Raw genomic sequence first — 18,494 nt, forward strand, 5'->3', positions numbered from 1 at the left:
GCTCCTGGAAACATCATTACCGGTAAGACTAATTCCGGTTTTCATTGGCTGTAAGCCATAATCATCAACATTAACAGAAATAAACACTTGAAACAGATCACTCTGTTTGTAATGAATCTATATGAGTTTCACTTTTTGTATTGAAGAACTGAAATAAATTAACTTTTTGATGATATTCAAATTTTACGAGATGCGCCTGTACCTCTCTGCTGTCCAGAATCCCGGAGTATCAGCCATATCCTCCTTTTTCTCCTCTCGCTTCTTCAAGCTCAATGTGGACAAATCTGTGCTCAATCTTTCCTCCATCTCACGTATCCACTCTACCCTATCACAATAAATGACATCATATATTCCCCTGTGCCGGAAATTCGCTGCCTTGGAGTACCCTTGACTCTGCTCAGTCCTTCAAACCCCACATACAAACTTACCACCTCCAGCTCAAAAATATTTCCAGAATCCGTCCTTTCCTCAACCCTCAGTCTACTAAAATGCTTGTGCATGCCCTCATCTCCCACCTTGACTAATGCAACATCTTCCTCTGTGTCCTACCTGCGAACACTCTCACACCTCTCCAGTCCGTCCTCAACTCTGCTGCCTCACTAGTTCATCTCGCTCATCCCCCCTTTACAAATCCCTTCATTGGCTCCCAATTCACCGATTTAAACTGCTAATACCGATCTAAAACAAAGCCATCCATAATCTTTCTCCTCCGTACATCTCCGAACTAATCTACCGATATCTTCAGTCTCCTCTCCTCCACACTTATTTGTTCCTCACCCAATTGCCGCCAAGACTTCTCCCGATTATCCCCCATCCCCTGGAATTCTTTGCTCCAACATGTCCGATTATCCACATTCGGATCCTTCAAACGTAACATGAAAACCCATCTCTACAAGAAATTTTACAACCTGCAATGACCCCGCTGCCACTGCAACCCCCCCCCCCCCTTCAACCTACAGTCTCCTTCCCCATCATCCTGTAGAATATAAGCCTACAAAGGCAGGGTCCTCTTTCCTCTGTACCAGTCTATCATTGTTAGTTTACATTCTGTAAGTAACCCCTCCTCATGTACAGTACAACACTATGGAATTAACGGTGCTATATAAATAATCTCTGCTATAGAATAGATCTGTACGTACAGATAATTCCTGAGATCAGCAGCGCCAGCTCTTGTGGTGACGGTGTGGGTGGCTCTTAGAAGAGCCTTTGGGTTGTGTGGATGATACAGGATCGGCTGCAGCGCTCACTTGCTCTTGCTCGCTTTGTTTGGCGACTTGCTGCTCTCGGTCTTCTTGGGAAGCAGCACGGCCTGGATGTTGGGCAGGACGCCCCCCTGGGCGATGGTCACCCCACCCAGCAGTCTGTTCAGCTCCTCGTCATTGCGCACGGCCAGCTGCAGGTGGCGGGGGATGATGCGGGTCTTCTTGTTGTCCCGGGCGGCATTGCCGGCCAATTCCAGGATCTCAGCGGTCAGATACTCCAGCACAGCAGCCAGATAGACCGGAGCGCCGGCGCCCACCCTCTCAGCATAGTTACCCTTGCGGAGAAGCCTGTGCACACGACCGACCGGGAACTGCAGTCCTGCCCGGGATGAGCGGGTCTTGGCTTTAGCACGGACCTTCCCTCCTTGTTTGCCACGTCCAGACATCACTGCGCTCAGTTATCAGCAGATAAGAGAAGTCTCTTGTGTCATAGATGTGCTGCCTCCTGCACCTTTAATAATCCTCCTCTCCTACCATTGGCTGGATCTGAAGTCACCAATGGAAACAATACTTGTAGAAACGCCAATGAGTTGCAGTGGGCGGAGATAATTGAATGTCCATTGATCACATGATGTTCTCACCCAATAGTACAGTGATCTGACAGCATTGCTCATTTGCATGGCCGGTCTATAAATACGGCCGCTCTGGGAGGAGCAGGATCATTATTCTCTCTCCAGTGAAGAGAATATTCTGCTATCATCATGCCTGAACCTGCCAAGTCTGCACCAGCAGCCAAGAAGGGCTCCAAGAAAGCTGTGACCAAGACTCAGAAGAAGGACGGCAAGAAGCGGAGGAAGAGCAGGAAGGAGAGCTATGCCATCTATGTGTACAAGGTGCTGAAGCAGGTCCACCCTGACACCGGCATCTCCTCCAAGGCCATGGGCATCATGAACTCCTTTGTCAATGACATCTTTGAGCGCATTGCAGGGGAAGCCTCCCGCCTGGCTCACTACAACAAGCGCTCCACCATCACCTCCCGGGAGATCCAGACCGCTGTGCGCCTGCTGCTGCCCGGAGAGCTGGCCAAGCACGCCGTGTCCGAGGGCACCAAGGCCGTCACCAAGTACACCAGCGCCAAGTGATCTGCTCCAAGCTCTGCTCCACCAACCCAAAGGCTCTTCTAAGAGCCACCCACCCCGTCTACATCAGAGCTGTGGCTGCTTGTCTGTGTTCTGCAAGAAATTCCGTGCAGGAACGTATTGCAAAAAATATAGTTGACCACCAGGATGGATCCATGAAAGAGAAGTTATGCCTAACCTACATGTTAGACTTCTGAGAAGGTAAGTGCTGTTATGGTTGTTAGTCATGCGTCCGATGTGATATATCTGGACTTTGCAAAGGCGTCTGATGCTGAACCACACAACAGCCAGAAGCCGGGACTAGGTCCAGTATGCAGATGGGTGAAGAACTGGTTAAGGGACAGGAAACATGTTTTAAATGGTAGATTTTCTAAGTATGATATTGCCAGAAGTGGGGACCTCGGATCTGTACTGGGAGCAGATGTGGGCGAAGCACAGAACTGTTGGGGATTTTGAATTTCCCGCTCTTTTTACTGTCCTTTTTCCACTTTCTATCATGAGGATGTTGGTCACAAATGGTTCTGATAGTGAAGTATACCCTACATATCCAGCTGTATACCCCCTTATAATGCTATATACCATCCATATAATGTTGTATACCCTTTATATAGTGCTATAGATTCTCCATATACTGCTGTAAATCATCATGTGCTGTATACTCCCCATATAGTGCTCCGTATACCCCCATATATACCAGATATTCAGATCTCGCAGCCCTATATTGGAGACCACCCTATTGATCATTTACAGTCCCCACAAATCCCTGCACCATAAATGAAAAGTGCTTCAGGAACTCATCCCTTCTCCTGAAACACCCTGACCCCACAATAAAGAGGTCAGATAAGGCAGATCACTGGATCACCACCTTTTTCTGCTGCTCCTCTTTACAAAGTGTGAATTCTGCCTGATGCAAAGCTTTTACCTCTACATCAGGTGATTCATCTAATAATCTGTTAGGTGGGGACCACAAGGATCTGGACTGGGAGCAGTAGGGGCCAAAAAGAGGTTTGGAATAATTATCTTTAATCTCTTCATTAATGACCTTGTGAAGGAGAGTAAAGTTCCAGTCTACAGAAAAGAAGGACTTGGGAGTTCTGGTTACAAGTTGAGCAATCAATATCAGGCAGCAGCAACAAAAGCAAATAAGATTTGAGGATGTATAAAGAGATCATTTGATCCCAATGTATTTGTGGCCTCTAGATATTTATAGAGGGGTAGCCTTTATAATATGGGATCCAGTTTGGGGCTCCACGTCTTAAAAGTATTAAAGGTGTCACCTAGATTAACATTAGCATGTTATGAAGGACTCATGCTGGGTCACCTCTCACTTAATGAACCCATTCTCTGAGCACTGGGTCCTAGTGCCCTCTGCTTCCAGTGTTCTCCTGGTAATGGGGGAGGATGGGCTGTTAACTCTTTCAGTGCTCAGCTGCATTTTCAGCAGTTTCTCAATGTTCAGATTGGTGTACACAGAATCATATAGGGAGTATACCAGCAGTATATGGAGAGTGCAGTCCAGGGGTAAAGAGCTCTATATGGGGGTTATATAGCACTATATGGATGAGGGTATAAAGATCATATGAGCAGCACGATGAGGATCTAAACACTGAATGGATTGTATGCTGCATTATATATAGGAACAAAGCACTATATGGAGGTATACAGCATATATGGAGGGTATACAGCACTATATAGGGGTATACAGCAGTATATGGAGGGTATACAGCTCTATATGGAGGGTATACAGCACTATATGGAGGGTATACAGCACTATATGGAGGGTATACAGCTCTATATGGAGGGTATACAGCTCTATATGGAGGGTATACAGCGCTATATGGAGGGTGATAACATCGTGTGGCCGTATACAGCTCTATATGGAGGGTATACAGCTCTATATGGAGGGTATACAGCTCTATATGGAGGGTATACAGCTCTATATGGAGGGTATACAGCGCTATATGGAGGGTAATAACATCATGTGGCCGTATACAGCGCTATATGGAGGGTAATAACATCATGTGGTCGTATACAGCGCTATATGGAGGGTAATAACATCATGTGGTCGTATACAGCGCTATATGGAGGGTAATAACATCATGTGGTCGTATACAGCGCTATATGGAGGGTAATAACATCATGTGGCCGTATACAGCGCTATATGGAGGGTAATAACATCATGTGGCTGTATACAGCGCTATATGGAGGGTAATAACATCATGTGGCCGTATACAGCGCTATATGGAGGGTAATAACATCGTGTGGCCGTATACAGCGCTATATGGAGGGTAATAACATCGTGTGGTCCTATACAGCGCTATATGGAGGTGTTACACGTGGTGCAGAGCGTTATATGGAGGTGTTACACGTGGTGCAGAGCGCTATATGGAGGTGTTACACGTGGTGCAGAGCGTTATATGGAGGCGTTACACGCGGTGCAGAGCGTTATATGGAGGTGTTACACGCGGTGCAGAGCGCTATATGGAGGTGTTACACGTGGTGCAGAGCGTTATATGGAGGCGTTACACGCGGTGCAGAGCGTTATATGGAGGTGTTACACGTGGTGCAGAGCGTTATATGGAGGTGTTACACGCGGTGCAGAGCGTTATATGGAGGTGTTACACGCGGTGCAGAGCGTTATATGGAGGTGTTACACGCGGTGCAGAGCGTTATATGGAGGTGTTACACGTGGTGCAGAGCGTTATATGGAGGCGTTACACGTGGTGCAGAGCGTTATATGGAGGCGTTACACGTGGTGCAGAGCGTTATATGGAGGCGTTACACGCGGTGCAGAGCGTTATATGGAGGTGTTACACGTGGTGCAGAGCGTTATATGGAGGCGTTACACGCGGTGCAGAGCGTTATATGGAGGTGTTACACGTGGTGCAGAGCGTTATATGGAGGTGTTACACGTGGTGCAGAGCGCTATATGGAGGTGTTACACGTGGTGCAGAGCGTTATATGGAGGCGTTACACGTGGTGCAGAGCGTTATATGGAGGCGTTACACGCGGTGCAGAGCGTTATATGGAGGTGTTACACGTGGTGCAGAGCGTTATATGGAGGCGTTACACGCGGTGCAGAGCGTTATATGGAGGCGTTACACGTGGTGCAGAGCGTTATATGGAGGTGTTACACGTGGTGCAGAGCGCTATATGGAGGTGTTACACGTGGTGCAGAGCGTTATATGGAGGCGTTACACGTGGTGCAGAGCGTTATATGGAGGCGTTACACGCGGTGCAGAGCGTTATATGGAGGCGTTACACGTGGTGCAGAGCGTTATATGGAGGCGTTACACGCGGTGCAGAGCGTTATATGGAGGCGTTACACGCGGTGCAGAGCGCTATATGGAGGTGTTACACGTGGTGCAGAGCGTTATATGGAGGTGTTACACGCGGTGCAGAGCGTTATATGGAGGTGTTACACGCGGTGCAGAGCGTTATATGGAGGTGTTACACGCGGTGCAGAGCGTTATATGGAGGTGTTACACGTGGTGCAGAGCGCTATATGGAGGTGTTACACGTGGTGCAGAGCGCTATATGGAGGTGTTACACGTGGTGCAGAGCGCTATATGGAGGTGTTACACGTGGTGCAGAGCGTTATATGGAGGCGTTACACGCGGTGCAGAGCGTTATATGGAGGCGTTACATGCGGTGCAGAGCGTTATATGGAGGTGTTACACGCGGTGCAGAGCGTTATATGGAGGTGTTACACGTGGTGCAGAGCGCTATATGGAGGTGTAATGTAGCACCCTGAGGATTCGGCTGCTACAGGGGTATTGCACCTCAACCCAGAGGTGTGATATTCCACTCCCAGGTAAGGATGGAGTGTGGAACTGAGCTCAGATAGACTGCATGCACTACATACATCCCATTTCAGAGGAGCAGGCCGACGGTACTCCCACTTAGAAATGTGCAGGTACAACCGAGCCTGTTCCTGGCTGGAGTGGGAGGGGGGTGGTACATCCCATGTAGTGTAGGGGCAGATAGGGGGAGCAGTCTGGGTAGTGATAGGAGCTCATTGGGTGCTGGTCACCTGAGCTCACACATAGAGGGATATATAAGGAGGGCACCAACTGAGATCAGGGTCAGTCAGCTGCAGAGGACAAGTTCAGACACAGAAAGTGAGTTGGAGAGGAGAGAGAAGGAAACAGCAGCCCTGGAGAGAGAGAGAGTGGAGCAGAGAAAGACCCAGAGGGGGAAGACTGAAGGGACCCAAGAACCCAAATTAGAGCACCGGGTGAGGAGTCAGCATCAGGGTACCGGAACCCAAACTGGTGGGGGTAAAAACAATCCCCAGCCAGAGACCGGAGACCGTGGGCAGTGTCTGTCACGGTCACCCACCACATTCACCCCGAAGGCACACCACATGAAGGGTCAGGGAACCCAGGGCCAAGGGTGTCCCAACAGAAGGCCCGAGGGAGCTGGACCTAGGTGGATCACTGGTGGGGACGGCTGAAGAAAGGACAGAGGGAGAGCTCAGGGCCACGCTCCGGACTTGTTTGGGGGTTGGCTGGATCCAGGACCTGGTGGACGCAGCACGGCTCGGGTGGTCACTAGCAGCTGGAGTGACCAGTACAACATCTGCAGTAAGTAAACACCCTTAACTGCACAACCCGACTCTGTCTTCACTGCCGTCTGCACTACACCACCACAACCCCCATCCTCTGCGCCTGTCCCCTCTGAGGCTATACCCCTCCCGTTGGGGGTTATCTCACCAAGCTGCGCACCCACCATCAGCCTCAGCGGACCCTGCTGCAGCGGCGGCCACAGTGACCGCATCACAACGGGTGGCGTAGTCGACACAAAAGAACTTTAGTAACATCTGTAAAGCTGCCACATAACACTGAGCTTGACGCCCTGGGCACGGGACCGGGTCACAGCCGCTCGGAGACTACAACCCCCCATCTGATCCGGTGCCGGGTATTCCCCTCAAAAAGGAATATGTCCCAGGGGGCGCGTCAACTTTGGCGTAGTCGGCAGGATTACGTGCCCGCAACACCCGGGTACTGCGTGCCTGAAGAAAAGTGCAAGTTTACCTCAGAAAGAAGTCTCCCGCCGGTTCCGGAGGGTCCACGCCATCGGACTCCATCACCAGTCGTTTCCCGCCGATTGTCCGCCATTTCCAGCTTGTTCCCGCCATCTGCAGAGTTTCCCGCCACTGGGCGACGCTTCCCGCCAAAACCGCAGATTTCCCGCCTTGGAAGAGCAGCGGACGCCATTATGGGCGTGCCAAAGGAGGGCAGGAGGCCACCTCCCATCGTGGGCCAGGACAGAAAATGGCGCCAAAAGTGGAAACCGCCCCCACCAACAGAGACTGTGATGTTGGAGGTGTCTGTCAGCGTGAAAGAACTACCCCTGGAGCTGACAGTCACCGAGTTGCCCCGGGACCGCCCTCGAAGTGGGAGGAGACGAAAGGAGAGAACAAAGATGGGTGTCGCCTGGAGCAGTCTGGAGCGAGCGCACCCGGAGGCAAGAAGTCTAACGAGGAGTAGCGGAGAAGCTTACCCGGATATGGAGAGAAAGCAGAACAGCACCGGCCCGCTGGCCAGGAGTCTGCTAGAGACCGAGGAAGGAGGGCAGAGCAGCACCGGCCCGCTGGCCAGGAGCCTGCCGGAAGCAGAGCAGCACCGACCCGATGGTCAGGAGCCTGCTAGAGTCCACAACCCCGCTAGGTCTAGCGGAGATCTTAGCGCAGCTCCCCCGAGACCGGGAGTGTGCACAAACTGCCCTGGAGGGCCTCGCAAGGAGGATGGCCCGGGTACAGCGTGAGATACTGGCGGAGTGGAGCCGGGAGATGGCCCAGCAAGCAGAGACCAGTCAACGGAGCACGCTACCCTGGAAGAGGAAGCAGACCGCCTCTGAGGATGGCGCGGGAGGACCCAAGGCCGGAGACGGCGCCGAGGAGGGAGCCGAACGCATGGAGGCAGGTAAAGGGGACGCCTATACCCCAAGCCGAGAAACCGCCCACCTGCCCCAGCTCCCCGTCGCAGAGCCCGAAAGTCCCCCTGCTGTGCCCGTAGCCGCCATGTCACCGCCATGGACTAGGCCCCGACCGGAAGCCGCCGCAGCGACCCCTGTGACGTCACGCGCCTCGACCCGGAGCGTGACAAAGCAGGAATTACCACCAGCCTGGTCGCAAGGCCTAGTACCCCCGGGCGCCGCACCACCAACAGCGCCCCCTACCTCCGCGGAGCCTCCGGCCTGGCCGCAAGGCCAGGTAGCCCAGGGCGCCGCCGTCCTAACGGTGCCCTTCACCTTCCAGGTGCCCCAGGCCTGGCCGCAAGGCCTGGGCAACCCGGGCACCACCACCACCGCGCCCGCAATACCAAGGGTGCCACACCTGGGGGAGGACCTCTTCAGCCAGCTCACATGGCCGGACGGGCGACCCTTCATCTGGCCCGAAGGATACCATGAGCTGGAGCGGCAACAAAGACTAGGGCCCTTGTGTGAGCCCCTGATCCCGGCTCCGAAGCCCGTGACTCGGGTCTCGCCTCCTTTAGAAGAAGCCCAATTCGTGTGGGACCCCACGGGAGAAGATTTGATGGGGTTCACCGGAGAAACTCGGGCAGTCGCCGCTGAGCGTACTGAGTGTTGTCGTCAGCAGCTAGCAGAGTTTAAGAGAGAACGGGAGGAGAGGCGGGTCAGAGAACAACAGGCCCAAATCCGGAGCGCGGAGCAGAAGAGCCGGACTAGGAGGAACCCCCGTGCAGCGCATTGTCCCCGCACCATCGAGACAGTGATAAAGTTCAACCCGCAGCATGGGTGGGGCTTTATTCGGGACCGTAACAACCGCGGTGACGTTTTTGTGACTCGCAGAGACGTCGAGTCCCACCTGCCGGAAGGTCACAAAGGCCGTGACCTCTACGTCGGAGACGAAGTCACTTTCACCCGGCACAAGTGTGCCAAAGGACCTTACGCCCTCCACGTACACCGCTTGACGGAGGAGGAGTTGCGGTACGGAGAGGAGGAGCCAGAGGACCCGGACGGGTCTGAAGCAACACAATATCATCAAGAAAAAGCAGGAGGGAGCCGTCGTTGAGGACGGGAGTAGAGACTGTATATAGTTGCCCGTCGGGGCACAGTGAACCGTTAGAGCTAAAATAGTCCCCGTTGGGACCAGTGAACTGTTTACCCGTTAACCCCTTAATCCCACAGGCTGAGGACTGTGAGCAGCCATTCCCTTCCCTCTACCTGGCCGAGGACTGAGAGCGGCCAACTTCCAACTTCCCCTGTATATAGTTGCGCTTCCTAAAGCGCCCCCTACCGGTTTTATAGAAAACCAGTTTTTCTAAGAGACTGTCGCACTTTTCCCGGACACACGTTGCACAGTGTCCGGAGGAGGAACCAGAGACAAGAGAAGTCTACGAGAATGTTTATATAAAAAAGTTTTATATATATAATGTTTTATATGTTTTATATGTTTATATGAAAAAAAAAAAAAAATTGTATGTTTTGGTGTTTTATGTCTTTACAGCCCGAGGACGTGCTGTGATTTACCAGGGGGGAATGTAGCACCCTGAGGATTCGGCTGCTACAGGGGTATTGCACCTCAACCCAGAGGTGTGATATTCCACTCCCAGGTAAGGATGGAGTGTGGAACTGAGCTCAGATAGACTGCATGCACTACATACATCCCATTTCAGAGGAGCAGGCCGACGGTACTCCCACTTAGAAATGTGCAGGTACAACCGAGCCTGTTCCTGGCTGGAGTGGGAGGGGGGTGGTACATCCCATGTAGTGTAGGGGCAGATAGGGGGAGCAGTCTGGGTAGTGATAGGAGCTCATTGGGTGCTGGTCACCTGAGCTCACACATAGAGGGATATATAAGGAGGGCACCAACTGAGATCAGGGTCAGTCAGCTGCAGAGGACAAGTTCAGACGCAGAAAGTGAGTTGGAGAGGAGAGAGAAGGAAACAGCAGCCCTGGAGAGAGAGAGAGTGGAGCAGAGAAAGACCCAGAGGGGGAAGACTGAAGGGACCCAAGAACCCAAATTAGAGCACCGGGTGAGGAGTCAGCATCAGGGTACCGGAACCCAAACTGGTGGGGGTAAAAACAATCCCCAGCCAGAGACCGGAGACCGTGGGCAGTGTCTGTCACGGTCACCCACCACATTCACCCCGAAGGCACACCACATGAAGGGTCAGGGAACCCAGGGCCAAGGGTGTCCCAACAGAAGGCCCGAGGGAGCTGGACCTAGGTGGATCACTGGTGGGGACGGCTGAAGAAAGGACAGAGGGAGAGCTCAGGGCCACGCTCCGGACTTGTTTGGGGGTTGGCTGGATCCAGGACCTGGTGGACGCAGCACGGCTCGGGTGGTCACTAGCAGCTGGAGTGACCAGTACAACATCTGCAGTAAGTAAACACCCTTAACTGCACAACCCGACTCTGTCTTCACTGCCGTCTGCACTACACCACCACAACCCCCATCCTCTGCGCCTGTCCCCTCTGAGGCTATACCCCTCCCGTTGGGGGTTATCTCACCAAGCTGCGCACCCACCATCAGCCTCAGCGGACCCTGCTGCAGCGGCGGCCACAGTGACCGCATCACAACGGGTGGCGTAGTCGACACAAAAGAACTTTAGTAACATCTGTAAAGCTGCCACATAACACTGAGCTTGACGCCCTGGGCACGGGACCGGGTCACAGCCGCTCGGAGACTACAACCCCCCATCTGATCCGGTGCCGGGTATTCCCCTCAAAAAGGAATATGTCCCAGGGGGCGCGTCAGTTACACATGCAGAGCGCTATATGGAGGTGTTACACGTGGTGCAGAGCGCTATATGGAGGTGTTACACGTGGTGCAGAGCGCTATATGGAGGTGTTACACGTGGTGCAGAGCGTTATATGGAGGTGTTACACGCGGTGCAGAGCGCTATATGGAGGTGTTACACGCGGTGCAGAGCGCTATATGGAGGTGTTACACGTGGTGCAGAGCGGTATATGGAGGTGTTACACGTGGTGCAGAGCGCTATATGGAGGTGGTGCACGCGGTGCAGAGCGTTATATGGAGGTGTTACACGCGGTGCAGAGCGTTATATGGAGGTGTTACACGCGGTGCAGAGCGTTATATGGAGGTGTTACACACGGTGCAGAGCGTTACATGGAGGTGTTACACGCGGTGCAGAGCGTTATATGGAGGTGTTACACGTGGTGCAGAGCGTTATATGGAGGCGTTACACGCGGTGCAGAGCGTTATATGGAGGTGTTACACGTGGTGCAGAGCGTTATATGGAGGTGTTACACGCGGTGCAGAGCGTTATATGGAGGTGTTACACGCGGTGCAGAGCGTTATATGGAGGTGTTACACGCGGTGCAGAGCGTTATATGGAGGTGTTACACGTGGTGCAGAGCGTTATATGGAGGCGTTACACGTGGTGCAGAGCGTTATATGGAGGCGTTACACGCGGTGCAGAGCGTTATATGGAGGCGTTACACGCGGTGCAGAGCGTTATATGGAGGTGTTACACGTGGTGCAGAGCGTTATATGGAGGCGTTACACGCGGTGCAGAGCGTTATATGGAGGTGTTACACGTGGTGCAGAGCGTTATATGGAGGTGTTACACGTGGTGCAGAGCGCTATATGGGGGTGTTACACGTGGTGCATAGCGTTATATGGAGGCGTTACACGTGGTGCAGAGCGTTATATGGAGGCGTTACACGCGGTGCAGAGCGTTATATGGAGGCGTTACACGTGGTGCAGAGCGTTATATGGAGGCGTTACACGCGGTGCAGAGCGTTATATGGAGGTGTTACACGTGGTGCAGAGCGTTATATGGAGGTGTTACACGTGGTGCAGAGCGCTATATGGAGGTGTTACACGTGGTGCAGAGCGTTATATGGAGGCGTTACACGTGGTGCAGAGCGTTATATGGAGGCGTTACACGCGGTGCAGAGCGTTATATGGAGGCGTTACACGCGGTGCAGAGCGTTATATGGAGGTGTTACACGTGGTGCAGAGCGTTATATGGAGGCGTTACACGCGGTGCAGAGCGTTATATGGAGGTGTTACACGTGGTGCAGAGCGTTATATGGAGGTGTTACACGTGGTGCAGAGCGCTATATGGAGGTGTTACACGTGGTGCAGAGCGTTATATGGAGGCGTTACACGTGGTGCAGAGCGTTATATGGAGGCGTTACACGCGGTGCAGAGCGTTATATGGAGGCGTTACACGTGGTGCAGAGCGTTATATGGAGGCGTTACACGCGGTGCAGAGCGTTATATGGAGGTGTTACACGTGGTGCAGAGCGTTATATGGAGGTGTTACACGTGGTGCAGAGCGCTATATGGAGGTGTTACACGTGGTGCAGAGCGTTATATGGAGGCGTTACACGTGGTGCAGAGCGTTATATGGAGGCGTTACACGCGGTGCAGAGCGTTATATGGAGGCGTTACACGTGGTGCAGAGCGTTATATGGAGGCGTTACACGCGGTGCAGAGCGTTATATGGAGGCGTTACACGCGGTGCAGAGCGCTATATGGAGGTGTTACACGTGGTGCAGAGCGTTATATGGAGGTGTTACACGCGGTGCAGAGCGTTATATGGAGGTGTTACACGCGGTGCAGAGCGTTATATGGAGGTGTTACACGCGGTGCAGAGCGTTATATGGAGGTGTTACACGTGGTGCAGAGCGCTATATGGAGGTGTTACACGTGGTGCAGAGCGCTATATGGAGGTGTTACACGTGGTGCAGAGCGCTATATGGAGGTGTTACACGTGGTGCAGAGCGTTATATGGAGGCGTTACACGCGGTGCAGAGCGTTATATGGAGGCGTTACATGCGGTGCAGAGCGTTATATGGAGGTGTTACACGCGGTGCAGAGCGTTATATGGAGGTGTTACACGTGGTGCAGAGCGCTATATGGAGGTGTAATGTAGCACCCTGAGGATTCGGCTGCTACAGGGGTATTGCACCTCAACCCAGAGGTGTGATATTCCACTCCCAGGTAAGGATGGAGTGTGGAACTGAGCTCAGATAGACTGCATGCACTACATACATCCCATTTCAGAGGAGCAGGCCGACGGTACTCCCACTTAGAAATGTGCAGGTACAACCGAGCCTGTTCCTGGCTGGAGTGGGAGGGGGGTGGTACATCCCATGTAGTGTAGGGGCAGATAGGGGGAGCAGTCTGGGTAGTGATAGGAGCTCATTGGGTGCTGGTCACCTGAGCTCACACATAGAGGGATATATAAGGAGGGCACCAACTGAGATCAGGGTCAGTCAGCTGCAGAGGACAAGTTCAGACGCAGAAAGTGAGTTGGAGAGGAGAGAGAAGGAAACAGCAGCCCTGGAGAGAGAGAGAGTGGAGCAGAGAAAGACCCAGAGGGGGAAGACTGAAGGGACCCAAGAACCCAAATTAGAGCACCGGGTGAGGAGTCAGCATCAGGGTACCGGAACCCAAACTGGTGGGGGTAAAAACAATCCCCAGCCAGAGACCGGAGACCGTGGGCAGTGTCTGTCACGGTCACCCACCACATTCACCCCGAAGGCACACCACATGAAGGGTCAGGGAACCCAGGGCCAAGGGTGTCCCAACAGAAGGCCCGAGGGAGCTGGACCTAGGTGGATCACTGGTGGGGACGGCTGAAGAAAGGACAGAGGGAGAGCTCAGGGCCACGCTCCGGACTTGTTTGGGGGTTGGCTGGATCCAGGACCTGGTGGACGCAGCACGGCTCGGGTGGTCACTAGCAGCTGGAGTGACCAGTACAACATCTGCAGTAAGTAAACACCCTTAACTGCACAACCCGACTCTGTCTTCACTGCCGTCTGCACTACACCACCACAACCCCCATCCTCTGCGCCTGTCCCCTCTGAGGCTATACCCCTCCCGTTGGGGGTTATCTCACCAAGCTGCGCACCCACCATCAGCCTCAGCGGACCCTGCTGCAGCGGCGGCCACAGTGACCGCATCACAACGGGTGGCGTAGTCGACACAAAAGAACTTTAGTAACATCTGTAAAGCTGCCACATAACACTGAGCTTGACGCCCTGGGCACGGGACCGGGTCACAGCCGCTCGGAGACTACAACCCCCCATCTGATCCGGTGCCGGGTATTCCCCTCAAAAAGGAATATGTCCCAGGGGGCGCGTCAACTTTGGCGTAGTCGGCAGGATTACGTGCCCGCAACACCCGGGTACTGCGTGCCTGAAGAAAAGTGCAAGTTTACCTCAGAAAGAAGTCTCCCGCCGGTTCCGGAGGGTCCACGCCATCGGACTCCATCACCAGTCGTTTCCCGCCGATTGTCCGCCATTTCCAGCTTGTTCCCGCCATCTGCAGAGTTTCCCGCCACTGGGCGACGCTTCCCGCCAAAACCGCAGATTTCCCGCCTTGGAAGAGCAGCGGACGCCATTATGGGCGTGCCAAAGGAGGGCAGGAGGCCACCTCCCATCGTGGGCCAGGACAGAAAATGGCGCCAAAAGTGGAAACCGCCCCCACCAACAGAGACTGTGATGTTGGAGGTGTCTGTCAGCGTGAAAGAACTACCCCTGGAGCTGACAGTCACCGAGTTGCCCCGGGACCGCCCTCGAAGTGGGAGGAGACGAAAGGAGAGAACAAAGATGGGTGTCGCCTGGAGCAGTCTGGAGCGAGCGCACCCGGAGGCAAGAAGTCTAACGAGGAGTAGCGGAGAAGCTTACCCGGATATGGAGAGAAAGCAGAACAGCACCGGCCCGCTGGCCAGGAGTCTGCTAGAGACCGAGGAAGGAGGGCAGAGCAGCACCGGCCCGCTGGCCAGGAGCCTGCCGGAAGCAGAGCAGAGCAGCACCGACCCGATGGTCAGGAGCCTGCTAGAGTCCACAACCCCGCTAGGTCTAGCGGAGATCTTAGCGCAGCTCCCCCGAGACCGGGAGTGTGCACAAACTGCCCTGGAGGGCCTCGCAAGGAGGATGGCCCGGGTACAGCGTGAGATACTGGCGGAGTGGAGCCGGAAGATGGCCCAGCAAGCAGAGACCAGTCAACGGAGCACGCTACCCTGGAAGAGGAAGCAGACCGCCTCTGAGGATGGCGTGGGAGGACCCAAGGCCGGAGACGGCGCCGAGGAGGGAGCCGAACGCATGGAGGCAGGTAAAGGGGACGCCTATACCCCAAGCCGAGAAACCGCCCACCTGCCCCAGCTCCCCGTCGCAGAGCCCGAAAGTCCCCCTGCTGTGCCCGTAGCCGCCATGTCACCGCCATGGACTAGGCCCCGACCGGAAGCCGCCGCAGCGACCCCTGTGACGTCACGCGCCTCGACCCGGAGCGTGACAAAGCAGGAATTACCACCAGCCTGGTCGCAAGGCCTAGTACCCCCGGGCGCCGCACCACCAACAGCGCCCCCTACCTCCGCGGAGCCTCCGGCCTGGCCGCAAGGCCAGGTAGCCCAGGGCGCCGCCGTCCTAACGGTGCCCTTCACCTTCCAGGTGCCCCAGGCCTGGCCGCAAGGCCTGGGCAACCCGGGCACCACCACCACCGCGCCCGCGCCCGCAATACCAAGGGTGCCACACCTGGGGGAGGACCTCTTCAGCCAGCTCACATGGCCGGACGGGCGACCCTTCATCTGGCCCGAAGGATACCATGAGCTGGAGCGGCAACAAAGACTAGGGCCCTTGTGTGAGCCCCTGATCCCGGCTCCGAAGCCCGTGACTCGGGTCTCGCCTCCTTTAGAAGAAGCCCAATTCGTGTGGGACCCCACGGGAGAAGATTTGATGGGGTTCACCGGAGAAACTCGGGCAGTCGCCGCTGAGCGTACTGAGTGTTGTCGTCAGCAGCTAGCAGAGTTTAAGAGAGAACGGGAGGAGAGGCGGGTCAGAGAACAACAGGCCCAAATCCGGAGCGCGGAGCAGAAGAGCCGGACTAGGAGGAACCCCCGTGCAGCGCATTGTCCCCGCACCATCGAGACAGTGATAAAGTTCAACCCGCAGCATGGGTGGGGCTTTATTCGGGACCGTAACAACCGCGGTGACGTTTTTGTGACTCGCAGAGACGTCGAGTCCCACCTGCCGGAAGGTCACAAAGGCCGTGACCTCTACGTCGGAGACGAAGTCACTTTCACCCGGCACAAGTGTGCCAAAGGACCTTACGCCCTCCACGTACACCGCTTGACGGAGGAGGAGTTGCGGTACGGAGAGGAGGAGCCAGAGGACCCGGACGGGTCTGAAGCAACACAATATCATCAAGAAAAAGCAGGAGGGAGCCGTCGTTGAGGACGGGAGTAGAGACTGTATATAGTTGCCCGTCGGGGCACAGTGAACCGTTAGAGCTAAAATAGTCCCCGTTGGGACCAGTGAACTGTTTACCCGTTAACCCCTTAATCCCACAGGCTGAGGACTGTGAGCAGCCATTCCCTTCCCTCTACCTGGCCGAGGACTGAGAGCGGCCAACTTCCAACTTCCCCTGTATATAGTTGCGCTTCCTAAAGCGCCCCCTACCGGTTTTATAGAAAACCAGTTTTTCTAAGAGACTGTCGCACTTTTCCCGGACACACGTTGCACAGTGTCCGGAGGAGGAACCAGAGACAAGAGAAGTCTACGAGAATGTTTATATAAAAAAGTTTTATATATATAATGTTTTATATGTTTTATATGTTTATATGAAAAAAAAAAAAAAATTGTATGTTTTGGTGTTTTATGTCTTTACAGCCCGAGGACGTGCTGTGATTTACCAGGGGGGAATGTAGCACCCTGAGGATTCGGCTGCTACAGGGGTATTGCACCTCAACCCAGAGGTGTGATATTCCACTCCCAGGTAAGGATGGAGTGTGGAACTGAGCTCAGATAGACTGCATGCACTACATACATCCCATTTCAGAGGAGCAGGCCGACGGTACTCCCACTTAGAAATGTGCAGGTACAACCGAGCCTGTTCCTGGCTGGAGTGGGAGGGGGGTGGTACATCCCATGTAGTGTAGGGGCAGATAGGGGGAGCAGTCTGGGTAGTGATAGGAGCTCATTGGGTGCTGGTCACCTGAGCTCACACATAGAGGGATATATAAGGAGGGCACCAACTGAGATCAGGGTCAGTCAGCTGCAGAGGACAAGTTCAGACGCAGAAAGTGAGTTGGAGAGGAGAGAGAAGGAAACAGCAGCCCTGGAGAGAGAGAGAGTGGAGCAGAGAAAGACCCAGAGGGGGAAGACTGAAGGGACCCAAGAACCCAAATTAGAGCACCGGGTGAGGAGTCAGCATCAGGGTACCGGAACCCAAACTGGTGGGGGTAAAAACAATCCCCAGCCAGAGACCGGAGACCGTGGGCAGTGTCTGTCACGGTCACCCACCACATTCACCCCGAAGGCACACCACATGAAGGGTCAGGGAACCCAGGGCCAAGGGTGTCCCAACAGAAGGCCCGAGGGAGCTGGACCTAGGTGGATCACTGGTGGGGACGGCTGAAGAAAGGACAGAGGGAGAGCTCAGGGCCACGCTCCGGACTTGTTTGGGGGTTGGCTGGATCCAGGACCTGGTGGACGCAGCACGGCTCGGGTGGTCACTAGCAGCTGGAGTGACCAGTACAACATCTGCAGTAAGTAAACACCCTTAACTGCACAACCCGACTCTGTCTTCACTGCCGTCTGCACTACACCACCACAACCCCCATCCTCTGCGCCTGTCCCCTCTGAGGCTATACCCCTCCCGTTGGGGGTTATCTCACCAAGCTGCGCACCCACCATCAGCCTCAGCGGACCCTGCTGCAGCGGCGGCCACAGTGACCGCATCACAACGGGTGGCGTAGTCGACACAAAAGAACTTTAGTAACATCTGTAAAGCTGCCACATAACACTGAGCTTGACGCCCTGGGCACGGGACCGGGTCACAGCCGCTCGGAGACTACAACCCCCCATCTGATCCGGTGCCGGGTATTCCCCTCAAAAAGGAATATGTCCCAGGGGGCGCGTCAGTTACACATGCAGAGCGCTATATGGAGGTGTTACACGTGGTGCAGAGCGCTATATGGAGGTGTTACACGTGGTGCAGAGCGCTATATGGAGGTGTTACACGTGGTGCAGAGCGTTATATGGAGGTGTTACACGCGGTGCAGAGCGCTATATGGAGGTGTTACACGCGGTGCAGAGCGCTATATGGAGGTGTTACACGTGGTGCAGAGCGGTATATGGAGGTGTTACACGTGGTGCAGAGCGCTATATGGAGGTGGTGCACGCGGTGCAGAGCGTTATATGGAGG

The 18,494-nt window shown here is 54.4% G+C and overlaps 2 protein-coding genes across 2 annotated transcripts; one reads left to right on the forward strand and one right to left on the reverse strand.

Annotated features, from left to right (window-relative positions):
• Positions 1-1,238: 1,238 nt before the first annotated feature.
• On the reverse strand, positions 1,239-1,648 carry LOC141243153 (histone H2A.J-like). The gene has a single exon (XM_073668904.1). The coding sequence runs from the start codon at positions 1,646-1,648 to the stop codon at positions 1,244-1,246; it is 405 nt and encodes a 134-aa protein (XP_073525005.1). The 3' UTR covers positions 1,239-1,243.
• Positions 1,649-1,932: 284 nt separating this feature from the next.
• LOC141243151 (histone H2B 1.1-like) lies at positions 1,933-2,534 on the forward strand. Its single transcript, XM_073668902.1, has one exon. It carries the CDS (start codon positions 1,964-1,966, stop codon positions 2,342-2,344), a length of 381 nt encoding a protein of 126 aa, XP_073525003.1. The 5' UTR covers positions 1,933-1,963; the 3' UTR covers positions 2,345-2,534.
• Positions 2,535-18,494: the final 15,960 nt, after the last annotated feature.

Source organism: Phyllobates terribilis, unplaced genomic scaffold (genome assembly GCF_046119375.1).
Source record: "Phyllobates terribilis strain yellow unplaced genomic scaffold, ASM4611937v1 Scaffold_1198__1_contigs__length_366261, whole genome shotgun sequence".
Classification (NCBI taxonomy): domain Eukaryota; kingdom Metazoa; phylum Chordata; class Amphibia; order Anura; family Dendrobatidae; genus Phyllobates; species Phyllobates terribilis.

Excerpts from the sequence above, each read along its gene's own strand:
- LOC141243151 (XM_073668902.1), top strand. The coding sequence starts at position 1,964 with ATGCCTGAACCTGCCAAGTCTGCACCAGCAGCCAAGAAGGGCTCCAAG.
- LOC141243153 (XM_073668904.1), bottom strand. The coding sequence starts at position 1,648 with ATGTCTGGACGTGGCAAACAAGGAGGGAAGGTCCGTGCTAAAGCCAAG.